We start from the raw sequence: 21,669 nt of genomic DNA, 5'->3' as shown, positions 1-21,669 counted from the left end.
CTTAGTTTTCCCTCACCAGTTGCCTTTTAGCACCTACTAGGCAATCTGTAGCAATGTACAGATGTTTACAATAATAAAAGTGCTCATTCTTCCCTATACACTGCAATATCACGTATTTGCTACTATCCAGAAGAAGATTCTACATATATCCTTTCTGAAGTTACTGTGAAGTATCTTCAGGATCTATACTTCACGATGGTTATTCTAAGGTGTTTAATCAAAACCACTACCTAATTTCTCTATAGCATGTGGAATTTAACATCCCATTTTCAAAATAGAATGGTTTAAAATTAATTGACTTAAGATGCTGCAGACCCACACACAGTGAATCTTCTATGAGGTTTACAGGAAAAATGAGCCAAAAGACATACAGGTATGGTATTCTTTATTATAAACAATCAGATAACAGTGTAAGTGTGCATTTGATAGATAACCGAAGCCAAGTTATAATAGAAAGCATGACTTCACTCAAATAGAAAGTTTCTTTGTTGTTGATCTGTTTTACATTAATTTGAATTTAACATATGCTAAGATCACCTAAACTTGTCATACAGTTCTGCTATTAAAATCGTAACAGAGAAAGACAAAATGTGAAATGCATGTTATATTTTGCTTTATTTGTTGAATATATATATATATATATATATATGTATATATACACACACACACTAAATATTTGGGGCGCATTCAAAGTTAAGCAGGTGCTTAAAGTCTATCAAGTGATATTTATGAAATGTTTTTGTTGCTGTTTTGTTGCTGTTATGGGAACATCCATATCCTCAGAAGACAATAAAAAAGAGGATTCTAAATGCTAGGTGGTTGGCTAACTTTTCCTGATTTATACTGAGTGTAAAACAAAACAAAATATAAGGTGTATGTGTTAAGTAGTGACATCTTTACAGTTCCAAAACAGTGGCAACTATTAAAATATCATCCAGCTAAAACTAACTTTTCACAATTTTTTAACAGAAAAATAATAAACCAACAACAAAAACCGATAAATGTTCTGGGTGTTGTGAGCAGACCAAAATGTTACCACAGTGTTCTCTGTTGTGTGATCTTTGTCCGTGGCAACCTTAAACATGCACCGCAGTGCTCATGTTCAGAGGCTTAGCTGTCTGCTTTAATAGTTATCCTGGAAAGAATGCTATTCGGCTTTTTCTTTCATTGTCTATATCAAGGAATGAGTGCTAAATGAGCACATTTAGAAGCCTGAAATCAAATACTGCATTCATTTTTTTGAAACTCTTGGTAGCAAAAGAAAAAGCTGATTCAAATATGATTGTTACAATGACTAAGGGGTTAACTTCTCATCACTTCTAAATTCTTCAAATTTTACAAGCATCTTAATAAAGGCTTTTGATGAGACATGACTGGTGATGATGACATGTGCCAGTTTAGTAATTTATTTGTCACAGAAAATTCAGGTTCACTGCAGTATTGTGTTCTGGCTTGCCAAAGCTGCGGGGAAATACAAGTTTTTTGTTGCTTGATTTTTGTTTAGAGGCAGGGTGTCACTTTGTCACCCAGGCTAGAATGCAGTCGTGTGATCATAGTTCACTACAGCCTCAAAGTCCTGGGCTCAGGTGATCCTCCCACCTTGGCCTCCCAAAGTGCTGGGACTACAGGAATAAGCCACTGCATCCAGATTGTTTTTTGTTTTTAATGTCATTTATGAGCCACCAGTTTAGATTAATTCTGTAAAGGTGTAAGATTACCAGAGGAGGCCGGGCGCGGTGGCTCAGGCCTGTAATCCCAGCACTTTGGGAGGCTGAGGCGGGTGGATCACGAGGTCAAGAGATAGAGACCATTCTGGCTAACACGGTGAAACCCCATCTCCACTAAAAATACAAAAATTAACTGGGCGTGGTAGCCCACGCCTGTAAGTCCCAGCTACTTGGGAGGCTGAGGCAGGAGAATCGCTCAAACCCGGGAGGCAGAGGTTGCAGTGAGCCGAGATCACACCACTGCACTCTGGCCTGGCGACAGAGCAAGACTCTGTCTCAAAAAAAAAAAAAAAAAAAAAGATTACCAGAGGATAAGTTCGATAGCTGGTAGAGAGATCACGAAAGCTATGTTTGATCTCTGGAGCAAAAGCTGTGTTGAAGTTCCCCCATGGAATGGTTCCTATATGAGATTCACCATATTAATGCCTTTTCCAAGAGAAGGGGAGATGGAGAATTATTGGAAAATAGGGAAGCAAGAAGAGGAACAAAACCCACTTTGAGACATGGAAGAAAAGTAGCATTTATACAAGGAATCCATTACCTGACTCTGCAGAAGAGCAAGGAAATAAAAATTTCAAAACAAAGAGATAAGAAATTAATTACATTCTTTCAAGCAAAAGACAGATTGCATTGTTTTGTTTTAAAAGTTCTGAAACATGAAGATGTGTGTACAAACAGATTCACCCTTAGATTCTCGGCTCCATGAGGGCTGGGGCTGTCTCTGATTTACATTTGATTCTACAGCACCTAACACTGTACCTGACACCTATAGGCAGGTGCACAATACATAGTTGATGAACCAATAAACTACAGATTTTTCTAAACACTACATGAGCCACATATTAGATTTTTCAATGTAAAATGTAATAATTGTTTTCTATTGTGTACGTATGCAAGTTTCTATTAGATAACACTAGTCATTATAAGAGGTGACAGTAGTAGCTCAATCATATATCTTTCTCACATGATCATTTCTACCTTGAATACAATTTAATTAGAAAAACTACCATGTGCACTAATGCTAGAAAGAGTTGAGATAAAATGTAGAAATGAAGAAACTTCTTGGATTACTGAAGTGCTGTCTGTTACAAGCATAACTGCTATCTTAAATTGTACATTTTTAAAGAGGGTGTGAAACATGTTTCCAAGCAATGCAGTGTTTAGTGCATGGCAAGTATATATATGAAAGTACCTAGAAATTTGGGGGATTTTCCTCCCTCATCTAAAGTAAAATAAGAACATGTTTTTAATATTGTGTATATTTTTAAAAGATATATTATTATTCAGTACCACTGTTCCCCAGAAATTATAGACGATTATGAACTTATTATCACTTTACTTGGGAATTTATTTCCAGCTATGAGACTTTAGATAATCACTAGAGACACTAGGTTAAATAACTCATTGATCCAATAATGTGTCTAGATTTTCTCAAAGTCTTTACTGTTGCTTTAGCAATCTGCAAAGAGTTAATATTTGCCAAGAGGCAAGAAAACGTGGCAAAAGAGTGCCCTTCCCAGGAGACTGGAACGTGGGAAATGAGAAAGTAGTGTAAGTCGACGTGTGACACTTTTCTCCAACCTTTGGTTTCACCTGCTTCTTGACACAAGACTGAAACACGTGCTATTCTGGCATGCTGCGCAGACTCAAAGTTTGCAGGATGGCATGACACGAACAACCAGGACAACGGACACCTGGTCTCCTCTGTGGAAAGCAGGAGTCTCCCTGGGTGGCTCTTGGAGCAAGTTCTGGTCTTATCTTGTAATTTGGGAAATAGCATTTCATGCTGTTTTTGTATTTATTTTCCCATATTAGACTCTGTTTTTTTACAGCGGTAGACTGAGGGAACATGACTTTCAGCTTCACAGTTTTTTTTTTTCTTTTCCGATCACAGTTTGTTTAAAATATATCACTGAATATGAGCACAGGAGCCCAGCTACAGGTATGTCAACCTTAGAAATAAAGTTTCTATGGATTATCTCATTAATTCATTGTACAAGTTTTTTTTTTTGTTTTTTTGTTTTTCTTGCCAATAGCACTAAAAGTGACATCATTTCAATTGTAGGGGTTTCACTGCTTTGTTTCATCTGAGTGATATTTGCTCTAGTGCTGCTAATACCTGACTTTTGCTGTATAAACAGTTTCAGTGTTTCTGTGAGGCCACAAAACATGCTTTATAATGACACGGCTGACTAAAGCCGCCTTTTATTCTGCTAACACCCTGCAAATACTATTGACAATATTGCCTCTCAATTGTTTCCTCCCACGAAATCTGCTGCTTATAGCACAGGCACCAAAGGCCCGCTTTTCCAATTGCACTGTACTGGCATCAGGTTAACTAGAAAGCACAAAACAAATGGTGATTAAAAAAAATAGGGACAGTATACATTCTGTGTATTTACACATGTTTTTAGAAACTTCAGTTAGTTGCAAATCTGAAATGATACAAGCCACTCCCTGCAATAGCCTCTATCCTATGGAAATGCAGCTTAAGACATGACTGTTAAGACACTGAAGAAATGGGGTTATGTGGAGAGCCCATCTGAGTCAGAACTTTGTCCAGCCACTGCAGCGGCCCATGAAGATGAATCTCAATCCAGCAGGGGGTGCTGGTGACATCCTGACGATGATACTCAGCGCCCCAACCCTGAAAAACAAGAACGGAGCTGAGTGATGGTGCCACACTTACACTCAGCCTCCAGAGCCCCAGGCACAGCTCAGCGGGGGCAGAGCCCACACTCCAGGGTAGCTCCTGAGACCTGAGAGGGTGAGAACATGGCCTCTACCTTCCTGTCAACTCTCGCCCCAACCAGATGCCTTCAGATGAATCCGAATCAGTGCATTCCCTCACAACTGAATATTCGGATCTAGAGAGGTTCTGGCACTCCAGTCACATGGGAAGCATTGAAAAATCATTTTCCCTTCCACAAAGGAAGAAACTTGACCTTTTGTTCACCCCTTCATGCCCAGGACAGTGTTTTGCTGGTTACTGCAGACCAGTGACTGGACCTGAAAGTCGTAAAGACAGAACTGGAAGGCGCTCTTGGTTTTCCAGGGCTGATTATCAAAGCTTGCTTGCTCGCTCGCTCGCTCGCGCGCTCTCTCTCTCTCTGGTTCACCTGGCAATTTCCCTTCTATCACCATTCAAAGCAGAGACAGTAAAAATTTTTTAAAAAATAGTTTGCATATTTTTCTCTATATGTTATACACCAATGAAAAGATATTTCAAAATGAAGGGATATCATAGCCAAGTCAATCAGTTTTGTGACCGGGAGCAGTGATTCTCTGTAGAGTTTTTTAAAACTTGGATTTCAACACAACCATGCTGCCTGATCCCATTTTACTTTCACTACTGAGAACCTCAAGTGGACCTGTGATGTCCCCGGCAGTCACAACCTACCCTCCAGTCCCCTCTTTCATGTCCCCCTCCCAGGTGACTGCTCCTCCCCACTAAAACCTCCAACCCCTTTTGCCCTGTCCATACCTGCAATTGATGGATTTTGTATTTCAACGAGAAAAATGAAGACATCAGAAATAAGAGTTTCCACAGGACCTGCACCCACATACTCGGCCTTTCTACCTCTTACCACAGATTAATTATCTATGTTTCCAGATAAGCTGGTCCGCCCATTTATGCACTCTCAGACCTGCCTTCCCAGAGACATCATTCCAGCAAATCTTCTCCTTCTCTCCTGCAATCTTTTGCATCCACTATATCATTCCCGTCAACATAAGAACACACTGAAATATCTTCCATCTTAAAGATACTTCTCCACCTCCACCAGCTACTGCCCTATGTCTTTATTCCCTTTCCGGCAAAAACCCGCAGAATAGTCATCCATACTGGCTGTCTCGATTTGTCTCCTTCCATTCTCTCTTCAATCCATTCTGATCATCATTTCACCACAGCTGCCAACAAAACTTTTCTTGTCAAGATCAAAAAAGGCCTTCATGTTGTAAAAATGAATTATTAGCTCTCAGCTTTTGTGTTACGTGGGCAGCATTTGATTTAGTTCATCAACACCCTCTCATCAATGCACTTTTCTTGGCTTCCAAAGCACCACACTTCTTGGTCTTATTACTACTTCACTGGCTGGTCTCTCAGTTTTCTTTGCTGATTCTGTCCCTTCTGTCCCATCTTTAAATGCTGAAGTGTCCCAGGGCTCAGTCCTAGAGCCCCCATTCTTCTCTATTTGTATTTACTATTATTTATTATTATTATTATTATTACTTTTGAGATGGAATCTGGCTGTCACACAGGTTGGAGTGCAATAGTGCAATCTCGGCTCACTGCAACCTCTGCCTCTCAGGTTCAAGCGATTCTCCTGCCTCGGCCTCCCAAGTAGCTGAGATTACAGGCATGCGCCAAGACACCTGGCTAATTTTTGTATTTTTAGTCGAGATGCGGTTTTGCCACGATGGCCAGGCTGGTCTTGAACTCCTGACCTCAAGCAATCCACCCACCTTAGCCTCCCAAATTGCTGAGATTACAGGCATAAGCCACCACTCCTGGCCCTTCTCAGTTTAAACTCAAACCTTTGGTGTTCTCATCCAGACTTAGGGAGTTAAATACTGTCCCTTTGCTGACAATTCCCAAATTTGTATTTTGAGACCAAATCTCTTTCCCGAATCCAGACTCTTACATCAAACTGGCTACTCAGCAACTCCACTTGAGTGTGGACAGACATCTCAATACACCTGCATCTTCTCCATCTTGATTGAAGGCAACTAACTTCATCTTCCTCTTTTTCTCGCCCCCACGCCTCATCCGCCTTCACAATTCAGAATCCTTCCACTTCTCACAGCTGTACTGGATCCCTCCATGTGAGAGCGACTCTCACCTGAATATTGCAATAGCCTCCTAACTGGTTTCCCTACTTGCAACCTTGTCTGTGTAATATCTCTCCTCCACACAGCAGGCAGGGCGATCCTTTAAGAACAGAAGTCAGATCATGAAAATACTCTGCTCCGATCCCTGCAAAAGCTCGCCACCTCCTTAGAGTCACCAATAAACTCCAAGGAGTGGCTCAGGAGGCCTCACTGTGGTTCCCTGCAGCTGCTCTCATCTCGCTTCCCCTGCTTATTAGGCCCCAGCCACACTGGCCTGCCTGCTCTTCAGAATTTCCAGGTGTATGCTGTTGCCTTGCCCTTCCCTCTGCGTCTGCTCTTCCTCCAGAGGTCCCTGGGCCTAGCTCCATGTCTCCTTCCAGTCTCTATTGACCTGTCACCTTTTCAGTGAGGCCCACCCTGATGTGCAGATGACTCCACTGCCCCCGTGCTCCAATTCCCTTCACCCTGCCCCAGACTTTCTCTTTCCATCCTTCTTCGGTGTTATGGCTGTTGTTTATTATCCGTCTCTCCTTCCTAGAATATTGGTTCCCTGAGGTCAGAGATCTGTGAGTGAACATTGCTATGTCCCACACGCCTGGCCTGCACATGGTAAGTGCTCAATAAATATTTGTCGACTGACTGAATGAGTCCTAGAATCAGTAAAAATCAGAGCTGAAAGAAACCTTAAAGAGATCTGATCCATTAGCCCAGTGGTAGCTACAGCTGCTCATCTCAAATGTTTAAAAAAATGATCTATAGTTATATTTACTATGTATTTATTTTAAAAGTTCCTGCAGCATTAGGAACAATTTGTCTTCTGTGTCAATTGTGTAGCTTTATGAATTTAAATGTTGCCTATCTGAGAAATGTATCTAGTTATCAGGAAAATCAGATTTCTATATAAGCTTATATTTAATTAGAGTGAAATAATTACCTATGAGATATTGGCATTTCATCCTAATTTTAAAAACACAGACCTGGAAAAAAAAAACTGTATGATTCAAATGATGCCCTCTGCCGTTTCTAAAGCAACAGAACATTTGAAAAGATTTCCAAGTTATTTGTTAATCTAACTTTACAATATATGCTTTTAAAACACTAAATTTGAATGAACTGCTTTGTCACCATGAAAGAGAAATAATTTCAAGCAGCTGTTTTTTAAAATTGGAAACTCTATTGTTCTTACTTTTTAAATAATTACTAAAATTATAAACAATAAAAAGAAAATTTGAGTGTAGAAAAATTATTTGTCATGGTAATTTTAAAGTGCTAATAAAATTTACTTTGAAAAAAACGCCTGGAACAAGCCATGCTGATTCCCTGGATGGAGGCATGGCAGTATGAAAACTGTCACACATACCCGGATACTTTGATAAGCCCAGATTTTGAAATATTAGACTGATTTGCGAGTACTCTGCAACAGATAAAATAGCAGGTGATGAAACTGAAGGCTTTTGCTTCCATATACAAACCCAGTTGTTTTTCCTTCCCACTAAGAAACTTCCTTGGTTCTCCAGCCTTCATAACAACCTTAACAAGATTCGAGCAATTCAACAAATATTCATCAACAGAACATATACTACTCTCAGAATTAATCACACCCGCCTCATGTTTCTATTCCAGACTGTTTATACCTTTATAACACTACTTAATTTACTGTCTTGTATTAGAACCAGTCCTGCCTATTTTGTAGCTTATTCATAAATATTATCTCCTCCATGTGCCTGTATGCTTTCTAAGAGTAAGGAGAGTATCTTACTGAATTCAGATACATTCACCAACATTCACTGAGTGCTTGGCAATTCAAAGGATGGAAAAATCTCTGTTGCAGTAGTCCTGTAAAATTACTGTTGTTACTTTATCGTCTGCATTAAAAACAGAGAGCCACCTTACTTGTTTTTCCTCAAAAGTAATGTGTAAGAATTTTCATATAATTGCTAAACAAAACAGTTTATACTCAAAGAGGAACTCCTCCTAAAAACAACAGAATTCAAAAAAATTGCTTTTGGGCTGGGTGCGCTGGCTCACACCTGTAATCCCAGCACTTTGGGAGGCCGAGGCAGGCGGATCACAAGGCCAGAAGTTCAAGACCAATCTGGCCAATATGGTGAAACCCTGTCTCTACTAAAAACACAGGTATCAGTCAAGCGTGGCAATGCACGCCTGTAGTCCCAGCTCGTTGGGAGGCTGAGGTAGAAGAATCGCTTGAACCCGGGAGGCGGAGGCTGCAGTGAGCCAAGATCATGCCACTGCACTCCAGCCTGTGTGACCGAGTGAAACTCCACTTCAAAAAAAAAAAAAAAAAAAAAATTGCTTTTGTCTATCTGAATTGACCACAGAACTGCCACATCAGTCAGGGTGCTTTTTTGTTTTGTTTTGTTTTCCACTGAACATTTTACAATGTGACAGCAAGCACTCCTTACCTTAACAAAACTCATTCGGATAGTACACATCTTGGTCAGTTCATACACCACTTCAAAGCCATGGTGAACTGACTGGGCCAGGAGCTGAGCGAAGAGCTGGTTGTTGAAGACCTTGAGGCTGCAGCCGCTGGGGATCTTGCAGACGGTGGCTGGGTGGAAGCCGTGTTGATAGTTGCAGTTCCGGCTCTGCACAAAGATGCTGCTGTCACTCACACACTCAGCATACACCTCTCCCCCGACATAGTACAAGTGCACGCCTGGAACACAAAAGCACAGCCTGCCTTCACAGTCCCTTTCACAGCGTGCCTCTCCCACTGATTCCTGAAACCCTAGGAGATGTGACTCTCCCATCAGGTTCATTGTCAGATCACTGATCAGATGAATGGGATGTGTGACCTAAACACCATTTAGTTTAATTATAATCTCTGCTTTTTCCATAAATCCATTTAAAAGTGGACTGCAGCCGGGTGCAGTGGCTCATGCCTGTAACCCCAGCACTTTGGAAGGCCGAGGCGGGCAGATCATTCGAGGTCGGGAGTTCAAGACCAGACTGGCCAACCCGGTGAAACCCCTTCTCTACTAAAAATACAAAAATTAACCAGGCATAGTGATGGGCACCTGTAATCCCAGTTACTCAGGAAGCTGAGGCAGGATAATTGCTTGAACCTGGGAGGCAGAGGTTGCAGTGAGCCAAGGTAGTGCCACTGAACTCCAGCCTGGTGACAGAGCAAGACATCATCGCAAAAAAAAAAATTAAATAAATAAATAAAAGTGGATTGCCATCCATGTTAACAATCAGCGCCAAGAACCAGTCAGTAAGGTCTCATATACTGTTCCTCCCATCACTCCTGTTTATTTGTTCCAAAAATAAGGTTTTGTAATACTAGAAATGAACTGAATATATCATGCAAAAAAATCAAATAATCCTTCATGTACATGTACAAATTTTAATTTTTTTTTTTTTTTTTTTTTTTTTGAGACAGAATCTCACTCATCACCCAGGCTGGAGTGCAGTGGCACGATTTCAGCTCACTGCCACTTCTGCCTCCTGGGTTCAGGTGATTGTCCTGCCTCAGCCTCCCAAGTAGCTGGGATTACAGGTGCCCGCCACCACGGCTGGCTAATTTTTGTGTTTTAGTAGAGACGGGGTTTCACCATGTTGGCCAGGCTGGTCTCAAACTCCCGACCTCAAGTAATCCACCTGCCTCGGCCTCCCAAAGTGCTGGGATCACAGGGCATGAGCCACTGTGCCCAGCCTACAAATTTTAAAATTTAAAACTGGACACAGTTAATATCATGAAAATGTTACTTAAGTGCACATATTAAACCCACTTCAGTGGAGACAATAAATGACGCTTAAAAAATTTACCAACACTTATACATCTGTTTCTCTTAACAAATACCTCAGAGACCTATTTCATTTAAGTTTGTCATCCACTAATATAAATCATATAAATAATGTCTATTTTTTATTTGTGAACAGTGAAATTTCTACCACATTTTCAGATACGGTAATATAAAAACTCATAAGCAAAATATAGCCTATATCACTTCATCTAATATTCTTGGAATTAAAGTTCAAAAGAGGATCCTGAGGCTAGGCGCTCACACCTGCAATCCCAGCACTTTAGGAGGTCAAGGTAGGTGAATCACTTGAGATCAGGAGCTCGAGTCTAGCCTGGCCAACATGGTGAAACCATGTCTCTACTAAAAAATACAAAAATTAGCTGGACGTGGTGACACACGCTTGTAATCCCAGCTACTTGAGAGGCGGAGGCTGCTGCAGTGAGCCGAGATCATGGCACTACTGCACTCCAGACTGGGTGACTGAGGGAGAGTCCACCTCAAAAAAAAAAAAAAGAAAGAAAGAAAAGCATCCTGAGAATGTTGCTGCTCATGCTAATTTCCATTCCAAATTAGATTTTAGTTGATTCTTTCCCTCTAAATGTCTGGGTTTGAGATGTAATATAAATGTATAGCAAGGGACTGATGTTAGAAAAAAATGAAGAAATTCTAGTCTAGGGAATATTAAACATCAGAACAATTTTACTCCAACTTTTGATGGGGAAAAAAAGTCTCCAGCACTAGAAGTCAATGTGATTATACATATGATCACTGCAGTTAAAAGGTGTTTGTAGAAACAATCCAGAATATACTTATATATTTGGGGTCTCCTCAAAATGAAATTGTGAAAGTTTTAAAGAACAGAACTTACAGCTTCCAGGGCTGTTCAGGGCCCCGTGTACGTAACTTAGAACATAGGAAACGTTACTGATGTAGCCGCTGGGAGTTTGTCAGGTCCTAAGTAGCACTTGACGCAGTTCTGCATTATATGTGATTACATCCCACCATATTTATTGTTTCCTTTTCCCTTAATACAATTTTAGAAAAGAACGATTTTGAGTAGTATGTATCCCAACCACATCATTCTGAAGCAACTGAGCCAGGGTCGCACAGCTAAAGCACAGCCCTGGATATCCAGGCCACGACTGTCCTGTCACTGCCTCTCCTCTTCCTCAGCCAGAAACTGGCTCCCCTTCTCCGCTTCCCTCAGCCTTCCTCTCCCTCCTCTATCTCATCACTGTTACCTACTCTCCTGAATGGCCTTGGGCCCTAACCCCAGGGCCTAGGCGGTGGTGCCAGGGGGCAGAAGGATGGTCCTAACTGGCTGGGAGAGCTACTTGGCTGGACCCTCACGATCATAAAGAGAACCCCAGGCTGGGGCAAAATGCAAACACCGCCTCCTACAACCACCCCTGCGGGCTCCAAAGAGGAAAGGCCTGCCTTGTGGGGGTGGGCAGAGGTTTTATCAAGAGAGAAAGCAGGTAAAGGAGCCAGAGTGGAGCTGCTAAGGATTTAGTCGATATGTGAATTGAATGACCTTCAAATATATAATCCTCTCAAAACCTATTACATAAGATAAATACGATTTTTTTGTTATATAAGTCTGGTCTTTGGGGGTTGGTTTTCAATCATGTTCAGGTCATCTGCAACCACAGTCCACTATGGCAAAGCTACCAATGCAGAGAAGAGCCTGGGCAGGTAGGCAGTCATCCAGCACCCTGAGAGAGAAGAGCAGAGCCAATGGCACAAGCACGCGGAGCCCTCCCAGAAACACCAGAAAAGGGTGGAGGGTGAAGGAGGCCAGATTCTGGCTAGAGACATCAGCATTTGAGGAGGAGTCAAGTAGGCCAACGATGTTAGATGTTATTTGCATCCATCTGGTAGGCCAAAATAGTAGCTTTAAACGCTCGTGTCAGATTCAAGATCACCACAGAGTAGAACAGTGGTTCTTAAACCTTAGCTTGCAGTAAGACCACTTGCAGGGCTTATTAAAACAGATCACTACTTCAGCAGGTCCAGGGTGAGGCTGGGTGACCTGCACTTTTTTTTTTTTTTTGAGATGGAGTTACCCTGTTGTCACCCAGGCTGGAGTGCAGTGGCGTGATCGCAGCTCATTGCAACCTCTGCCTCCCGGGTTCAAGCGATTCTCCTGCCTCAGCCTCCTGATTAGCTGGGATTACAGGCACCTGCCACCACGCCTGGCTAATTTTTTGTATTTTTAGTAGAGATGGGGTTTTGCCATGTTGGGCAGGCTGGTCTCGAACTCCTGACCTCACGTGATCCGCCTTCCTCGGCATCCCAAAGTGCTGGGATTACAGGCATGAGCCACCACACCCAGCCAGTGATATTCCTTTAAAATGGTACAGGAAAAGCATGAACATGTCCAGATTTTACTGCAGCCTACATTCTGACAGTTCTTGTATGAAATGCTTAAAAGAGACATCATACCTATTATTGTTGCCATCAAATATGCCATTAATATGTTCATTGTAATTAAGAAGCATTAGAAGCTTCTGGAAGGAAAAGCTAATGTCACAATCCTGCAGTCTGTTCTAACTCCTAGCAATAAGGAATAAATGCCCCAAAAGAAGTACTGCCTGAGATCATAAAGAGAACCCTGGCAATGCGGCCCTCAAGCAAGTTCCACCCACATCTTCAACTACGTATGTGCTTGGGCTGTGTCTTTCTTTAAAGGCTGTGTCTTTCTTTATCTGAACCTCTCACTTGAGTGTGACTGCCACCCACTTTTTATGAGATCAGGGAGTGTGGAGTCATGTGTTATGGTTCATGAGGACCAGAAGAACCTTGGGTTTAATTTGGGTCTGCTGGGTCGAACTTCAAAAGGGTGTCCCCTTTTAATCCTCTTCCGTTGTCTTGAATGACAGGAAATGACTGGGAAGAGGGTAGGCTGGGCAGGCTGGTGAGAGTGCGCCCATCTCTGGAATCTACTAACAGAGGAGGAAGTCAGTGTCCCAAAGTGGAAGGCAGGTGCAGGGATACCGTCCTCACCAGGAGGGAGGCAAAAAGATCACCAGAAAAGGTAGAGTGTCCTGCACAGAGAATGCCGAAGCCTCTCCTCAACTCTTAGGATGAAACCTAAACGTCCCAGCACAGGCACAACACCTCCTCTTGAGTTTGTAATTAATCTTTCCCTTGCCTTTGTTGCCTTTTCTTCTGCACAGCTATTTTAGGAGCTTTAAGAAAATATATATATTTCTGAGTGTAATAATTGTATTTTTAAAAATTTCTTACATAGTTAGATACAAACTCCAATAGATGGGAAAAAGGATATGAAGCCTGAGATTTGCTCTAACATATTCCAGCAAAAATACTGTCGAGCGATAGATGAAAAAGAATGGCACAGAATGTGAATCTTTATTGAAGCTGGAGACAGTAAGATGAAGACTCATTGTATTCCTCTGTTTTCCTATTTCAAATTTCCCACAATAAAAAAAGTTTTAATGGGTCGTAAAAAAATACTAATAATATAAAAATACAGATTTCCAGATGCACACCAAGGCCTAGGTTACAGGATGGAGGCAGGTCCGCCACAGGACTGTGCCTACCGTTGTGCACTGCACAACCACTGCAACCCAGGGCTTGCCTCCTGATCGATCTTCAGAGCTTTGTGTAATTATTACAATCCTTTCCCAGCAGATGGCAGTAGTTTCTCTTGAGGAAGAGGCACCTTTTCCTAACTCACACAAAGTCATCACTGGGCTGACAGCAAGGCTGGTCCTCTAAGACTGTCCCTGAGGACTGAGTCTCTTGGCACAACAAGATGAACAGCTTGTTTGGGTCCAACTGCACTACACGGCATGTTCCATCACTGCCACTCAAACACGCGGCCACTCTGCCTGGGCTGCACTGTGACGTGTCTCCCTTACCACTGCTGCTGCCTTCCAGAGCATCCTTACACACCATGCGCACCCCATCCTCACAGGATAGAGAAAGCCCACTATAGAAAATTTAGAAAATACAGACAGAAAAATCAGCCACAAATCCACAGCCCATAAATAATCAAAGCTAATATCTATTATATACCTTTCAGTCTTTTTTATGTGTTTTTGAGACAGCCTCCTGACTCGGGGCTATAGATGCATACCGCCGCACTCAGCTAACGTTTTTGTAGAGACAGGGTCTCACCATGTTGCCCACCTGGTCGTAAACTCCTAGGCTCAAGCAATCCACCCACCTCGACCTCCCGAAGTGCTGGGATTACAGGTGTGAGCCACTGTGCTCAGCCATGTGCATTTTTAAGAAGAAAATTGGGATCATACTCTACAGGATGTTTTAAAACTTGTTTTCAGTTAGTAATATCTTGTGAATATTTTCTCAGGATATTAAGTATTCTGCAACATCAAGTTTAATGACTGTAACAGTGTGACACCGCATCCTATGTTAAAATGCTTTTTTAGGATTTGCTTTTTTTTAACATGAGAAGCCTTACACGTATTCAGAGGCAGAACAAAAGGACCATTTTGAGACAGGGAAATGAAATCCATTGGGAAAGGAGGCAACCCAAATTCCACCTGGACATGCAGACCCTCGGCCCAAGGCGTTTCAACCAGAGTGACTCCGTCTTGAGTAGAAGCCTCTGCCCAAGGCGTTTCAACCAGAGTGACTCCGTCTTGAGTAGAAGCTGGGTAAAATAAGCTAAGACCTACTGGGCTGCATTCCCAGACAGACAGGCATTCTAAATCATAGGATGAGATAGGAGGTTGGCACAAGATACAGGTCATAAAGACCTTGCTGATGAAACAGGCTGCAATAAAGAAGCTGGCCCAAACCAAGATGGAGATGACAGTGACCACTGGTCATTCTCACTACTACACTCCCACCAGCGCCATGACAATTTATGAATGCCATGGCGACCATATAGGAAGTTACCCTAGATGGTCTAAAAAGGGGAGGCATGAATAATTTACCCATTGTTTAGCATATAATCAAGAAATAACCAGCTGGCGTGGTGGCTCACGCCTGTAATCGCAACACTTTGGGAAGCCGAGGCGGGCGGATCGCCTGAGGTCAGGAGTTTGAGACCAGCCGGAGCAACATGCAGAAACCCCATCTCTACTAAAAATACAAAATTAGCAGGGTGTGGTGGCACATGACTGCAATCCCAGCTACTCAGGAGGCTGAGGCATGAGAATCTTTTTTTTTTAAATTATTATACTTTAAGTTCTAGGGTACACGTGCATAACGTGCAGGTTTGTTACCTATGTATACTTGTGCCATGTTGATGTGCTGCTCCCATCAACTCGTCAGCACCCATTAACTTGTCATTTACATCAGGTATAACTCCCAATGCAATCCCTCCCCCTCCATGAGAATCTCTTGAACCTGGGAGGTGAAGGCTGAGGTGAGCCAAGATCTTGCCATTTCATTCCAGCCTGGGCAACAAGACGGAAACTCTGTCTCAAAAAAAAAAGAAAGAAAAAAAAAAAGAAATAACCATAAAAATGGGCAACCAGCAGCCCTCGTGGCTGCTCTGTCCTTGGAGTAGCCATTCTTTATTCGTTTCCTTTCTTAATAAACTTGCCTTCACTTTACTCTATGGATTCGCCTCAAATTATTTCTTGTGAGAGATCCAAGAACCCTCTTTTGGGGTCTGGGTCAGGACCACTTTCCGGTAACACCTCTGCAAGGAAACCCCTATGTCAGAGAAATTCCTTTCATAAAACAAGAAGAATTACTAGAATTCTACAGAATTTGAGATATACAAGAAAATAAAGATTCATAAAGTGATTTTAAAAATCCAATTCCGAAAACAATCCAATGATTTGGAATATGTGATAAATACTTTCAGGATATGCTTGATCTCCAAAAGTTCAATAACCAGGGTTAATGGTTATCATTTTTTTCTCCCACAAAGGGAGATCTGCAAAAGAGAAATGGGCCAGTCTTGCTCAAAGTGTCCTCGCATACCAAGAACCCAGCACAGGCTCATTGTGAAGGTTACCAGAGCTAACTTCAATTACAGCAGAAATTGTCAGTGCTCAAAAATGTTGTACTATTGATTACGATTATATTAAGTCATGAATTTCCAAGAAATATAATCCTACCTCAAGTTCTATGTTCGTGCAGTCAACTCAAAGCTGTGGTTTGCATAATTATTTGGAAATCAAGGCCATCTTAAAAGCCAGTCTAAAAAAACAGGCACACAGTATCCTCTAATTATCTAGATTGACTATTACATCATTCCCACATCATCAGGAACTCGCCCTTTGCTTTCTTTTGCGCTCTCACGTATCAGTCATACCAGTATTATATGTCAGTGGTTCTCTGTCCTTTTACTGGAAAGATCCTTACAATCCTCCACAGAGGTAGCCGTGAGCTCTATGTAAAATTTCTGTGTAGTACTCTCCTTCTCGCACAATATTTTTGTAAAAAAGAACATAAAGCCTCTGATTTACCTTTTAAAAGTAAAATATTGTAAAATTCCAGCACTTTATTATTATTTTGGCCTTCTTTCGACATTGCAGAGGTGATCATGGCACACAAGGATTGTGGCATATGATAGGCATTTTCACTCCATACTGAAAGATTCAATTCTACAAGCCACTATGAGGGGCGCCAAGATAAAAGGGCAGGAGGGTCAGTCCCCTCTAGCAGAGGGGAGCAACTGGGCCTGAGTCCTCATGGGTGCGAGTCCCTGGCATCACCTGGGTGACCATGTGTAAGCTACTGAACTCTCAGAGGTTTAGCTGTCTCATCTGTAAAATGGGACTGATACACCTAACTTGTACAGTTACTATAAGGATTAGAAATGATACATGTAAGTGCATGCCAGCGTGTCTCTTACATATTAGGTAATCAATGGGGGTAGCTATCATCATATTATTATTATTTGGTATGTCACTGGAGAGAGTGCCAGTGGTCTGCCTAGTTTCTAAGGAAGAATATGGATAGGTCCCACACTGGAATGCGATGTTCCAGGCTGCTCAAGGTATTGCCTTTGACATCTAAGTGGTAGCTTTTGGTATGCTAGTGCTAACTGTTAGTAGTTATTTAAAGCATCTTGCTAGTGAGGTCAAAGTCATAGGCTCAATCCCTTTGTACCAGTTAACTGCTGCATGGCTACAAATAAATGCTTTCTACCAGCCCCTCTACCTCAGGGACATACCCATTAGACGATAAGTGGGGTAAATCAGCACCCATCATCACCACCAGAGAAAACAAAACTCAAAATGCACGCACTGCTGATAGGATGGCAACATGACCTTCCTCTAGCAGGGCCAGCCATCTTAGCTAATTTAAGTCACAAGGAATACAAGCCAGAAGTGGTGTGAAGGCTAATTTATATCTACTGGGTAGGGGAATGGCTCATCATTAACTATAATAAAAAGAATTTTTTTTTTTTTTGAGATGGAGTCTCACACTGTCGCCCGGGCTGGAGTGCAATAGCACGACCTCGGCTCACTGCAACCTCCACCTCCTGGGTTCAAGTGATTCTTCTGCCTCAGCCTCCCGATTAGCTGGGATTATAGGCACCCACCACCACACCCAGCTAACTTTTTGTGTTTTCAGTAGAGACAGTTTCACTATGTTGGCCAGGCTGGTTCAACTTCCGACCTCAGGTGACCTGCCTGCCTTGGCCTCCCAAAGTGCTGGGATTACAGGCGTGAGCCACCATGTCCAGTCACTAAAAAGAATTTTTTAAAATGATATATTCAGGCCAGATGCGGTGGCTTACACCTGTAATCCCAGCACTTTGGGAGGCTGAGGCAGGGGATCACTTGAGGTCAGGAGTTCGAGACCAACCTGGCCACCATGGAGAAACGCTGTCGCTACTAAAAATACAAAAATTAGCTGGGTGTGGTGGTACGTGCCTGTAATCTCAGTTACTCGGGAGGCTGAGACAGGAGAAGCGCTTGAACCCTGGAGGCGGAGGTTGCAGTAAGCTGAGATTATTTCACTGCACTCCAGCCTGGGTGACAGAGCAAGACGCCTATCTCAAAAAAATATATATATATGTATCTTCTATCCTTGCCCATCACAGTCTAATTAATCTCAATAGAACAGCCAGGCAATCTTTTCGAAGTATAAAGTCAGATCATGTTGTAAACCAAAAATAAAATTTGAAGGCCCCACAACAATTTGAACGGACCCTCACCCAGCCAGGGAGCTCTAAAATTTAACCTGAAAGACTGGTTCAGGCTCCACAAACACTGACTTCTTGGCTCTCTGTGTCACAGCCATTTGAACCAGAGCAACTCCATCTTGACTACGGGCAGGGTTAAAATAAGGCAGAGACCTACTGGGCTGCATTCCCAGAATGTTGGGCATTCTGAGTCACAGGATGACACAGGAGGTTGGCACAAGATACAGGTCGCAAAGACTCTGCTCGTGAAACAGAGTGCCACAAATAAACCAGCCAAAACCCACCCAGACCAAGATGGCATGAAAGTCACCTCTGGTAGGCCAGGTGCAGTGGCTCACACCTGTAATCCCCGCATTTTGGGAGGCCGAGACAGGTGGATCACCTGAGGTCAGGATTTCAAGACCAGCCTGGCCAACATGGTGAAACCCTGTCTCTACTAAAAAATACAAAAAATTAGCTGGGTATGGTGGTGCGCGCCTGTAATCCCAGCTACTTGGGAGGCTGGGGCAGGAGAATCGCTTGAATCTGGGAGGCAGAGGTTGTAGTGAGCCAAGATAGTGCCATTGCACTCCAGCCTGGGTAATACAGCAAGACTTTGTCTCAAAAAAAAAGAAAAAAAAAAAAAAGAGAAAGTGACCTCTGGTCATCCTCACTGCTCATTATATGGTAATTATAATGCATCAGCATGCTAAAAGACACTCCCAGCAGCACCATGACAGTTTAGATGCCATGGCCATGCCCGGAGGTTACCCTATATGGTCCAAAAAGGAAATGAACCCTCAGCTCCAAGAAATCACCCCTTTCCCAGAAAACTCATGAAAAAATCCACCCTTTGTTTAGCATATAATCAAGAAATAACTGTACTGTCAGCCGAGCAGCCCATGCCGCTGCTCTGCCTGTGGAGCAGCCGTTCTTTTGCTTCTCTACTTCTCTAATCAACTTGCTTTCAGTTTACTCTATGGACTCACCCCAAATTCCTTGTGTGAGTTCCAAGAATCTTCTCTTGGGGTCTGGATCGGGACACCTTTCCGGTAACATCTGCTCAAACGTCACTTTTTCAGGAAGGCCTTCCCTGGTTACGCTGGTTTAAAGTCTCCATTCTCTTCCCCTGCTTTGTGTTTTTCTATTGGACATACTGTATGTTGTATTTCGTGTCTGTCTTTCCCCAGCAGCAAGTAATCCAGGAAGTCTGGGCATTGTCTTTTTTCCACTGTTGCATCCCTAGTGTCCAGTCTGGCTGAGAGTCGGTGCTAAGTATTTGTGAGATGAATGCATATCACTAAAATCTAACGTCTGCTAATTAACTCCACAGGGCAAGTTAACTCATTTGCTAGCCTAGGAATGCATTTTGCAGCTCACTTTTTCAGGCCGGTGCTCCCGGAAGCCATGCTGCTCAGAACCCAGATAACCCATGGCAGCATCTGAGAGAGAATCCTGTGATGTCACAGAAGACCGACTGCCCTTGCTTTAAAATCTCCCAAGCCAACACTTTTTTCTGCCATGCTTTTTTCTGCCTTGCCAGCCTTGGCAACAAGGCTTGTGGCATGTCTAAAAAAACATTTTTTTTTTTTTGTTTTTCCACATTGGAGTAATTCCTAAGCAGCTCTGAGAAAACTGCAACTTTGCCTTCGGAGCACGTGACAGTGAGTACCCTTGCATCGAGGGGAGCACTACCAGGTGCTCCGGTTAGTGGAACAGGTCATCAGTCCCGGCTCTTGTTCATGTGGCTTCTTAACCCTAAAGATGAGCTCTCAGTCAACAACACAGGAGCTACTGATATAATTGGGATATCTGACTCCTCCAAATCTGACATCGAAATCTGATTCTCAATATTGGAGGTGGGGCTTGATGGGAGGTGTCTGGGTCACCCAGAAGGATCTCTCATGATCTGCTTGGTGCCTTGAGGTAATGAGTGAATTCTCACTCTATTAGTTCCTGCCAGATCGGTTTGTTAAAAAGGGCCCAGCACCTCCCTCCCTTCTCTCTCTTTCTGTCTCTTCAAAGGTGACACACAGGGTCTCCTTTGCCTTACACAACAATTAGAAGCTTCCTAAAGTCCTCCCTAGAAGCACATGCCAGCACATGTGCTGCAGTACAGCCTGCAGACCCATGGGCCAGATAAACCTCTTTTCTTTTTTCGTTTATTTTTTTGAGATGGAGTTTTGCTCTTGTTGCCCAGGCTGGAGTGCAATGGCACGATCTCAGCTCACTGCAACCTCCGTCTCGCAGGTTCAAGCAATTCTCCTGACTCAGCCTCTTAGCAGCTGGGATTACAGGCATGCGCCACCACACCTGGCTAATTTTGTATTTTTAGTAGAGACGGGGTTTCACCATGTTGGGCAGGCTGGTCTCGAACTCCTGTGATCTGCCCACCTCCGCCTCCCAAACGGCTGGGATTACAGGCATAAGCCACCATGCCCAGCCTCTTTATAAATTACCCAGTCTCAGATATACCTTTACAGCAACGAAACAGACTACCATAGACTTCTTCTCCATGTCCTAGCAGGAGCACCTTGAAGAAGCGACTTGCAGACAGGCTCCTAGAACACATTCAGCACTCCTTTAATATTTGAATCCTGTCTTTGGATCCACTGGCACCAGCAGAAACTGAAGACACAGACCAACCTGCAAAGCTCCTCAGTAAACTGCTTCACAATGTTATGTGTTAATGTTTTGCCTTGAGAGTTCACTGAAGGTTCTTCTAAAAATCATTTGAAAGTAAAGCCATGCTCAAGAAACTTGTTTAGGAATTAATTCAAAGATTATTTCCTTTGAGGTATGGTTATTTTCCCACTTTGGGATAAAAATTACATTCCAGAGTGAGGTTTTCATTTCTTCTCTCCCTGTCAGGAAATCTAGAGCAAAACCACCACCACCTTCTCCAGCTCTCTGTGTCAGAGATGTCTGAACCAGAGCAACTCCATCCTGAACAGGGGTTAGGTAAAATAAGGCTAAGACCTATTGGGCTGCATTCCCACGAGGTCAGGCATTCTCCCATTCAAGTACTAACCAGACCCGACCCTGCTTAGTTTGGTTAACAATGTTAACCCTTATGGATACCGTATCTGCAACATCTGGATTCTTCTCCCCTTCCCTCAACCCTGTGCTTCTGATTTTCTATTTTTCATGTATCATTTCACTGCAGTGGTTTCTCGTAAGTTGTCTCAAAGCCACTATGGAGACGGAATATAAATAACATAAAGTAACTGTCTCCATTAACAGTCAACATCAATGAATGATT

At 42.7% G+C, this 21,669-nt stretch overlaps 1 protein-coding gene across 2 annotated transcripts in view; it reads right to left on the bottom strand.

The window, feature by feature from the left end:
• Positions 1 to 368: 368 nt before the first annotated feature.
• Positions 369 to 21,669, bottom strand: part of SMAD9 (SMAD family member 9) — a 74,720-nt gene continuing 53,419 nt past the window's right edge. The window contains exons 6-7 of one of the 2 annotated variants that reach the window (XM_023208829.2): positions 8,981 to 9,237; positions 369 to 4,374 (exon numbers count right to left, since the gene is read on the bottom strand). In XM_023208829.2, the coding sequence (XP_023064597.1) occupies positions 4,231 to 4,374; positions 8,981 to 9,237 (401 nt within the window). In that variant the 3' untranslated portion in view covers positions 369 to 4,230. The remainder of the gene's footprint in view (positions 4,375 to 8,980; positions 9,238 to 21,669) is intronic. The other variant, XM_023208830.2, reaches the window with a different exon arrangement.

This window comes from Piliocolobus tephrosceles, chromosome X, assembly GCF_002776525.5.
Source record: "Piliocolobus tephrosceles isolate RC106 chromosome X, ASM277652v3, whole genome shotgun sequence".
In the NCBI taxonomy this organism is placed as follows: Eukaryota; Metazoa; Chordata; class Mammalia; order Primates; family Cercopithecidae; genus Piliocolobus; species Piliocolobus tephrosceles.
This window is presented reverse-complemented; position numbering and strand designations above follow the sequence as displayed.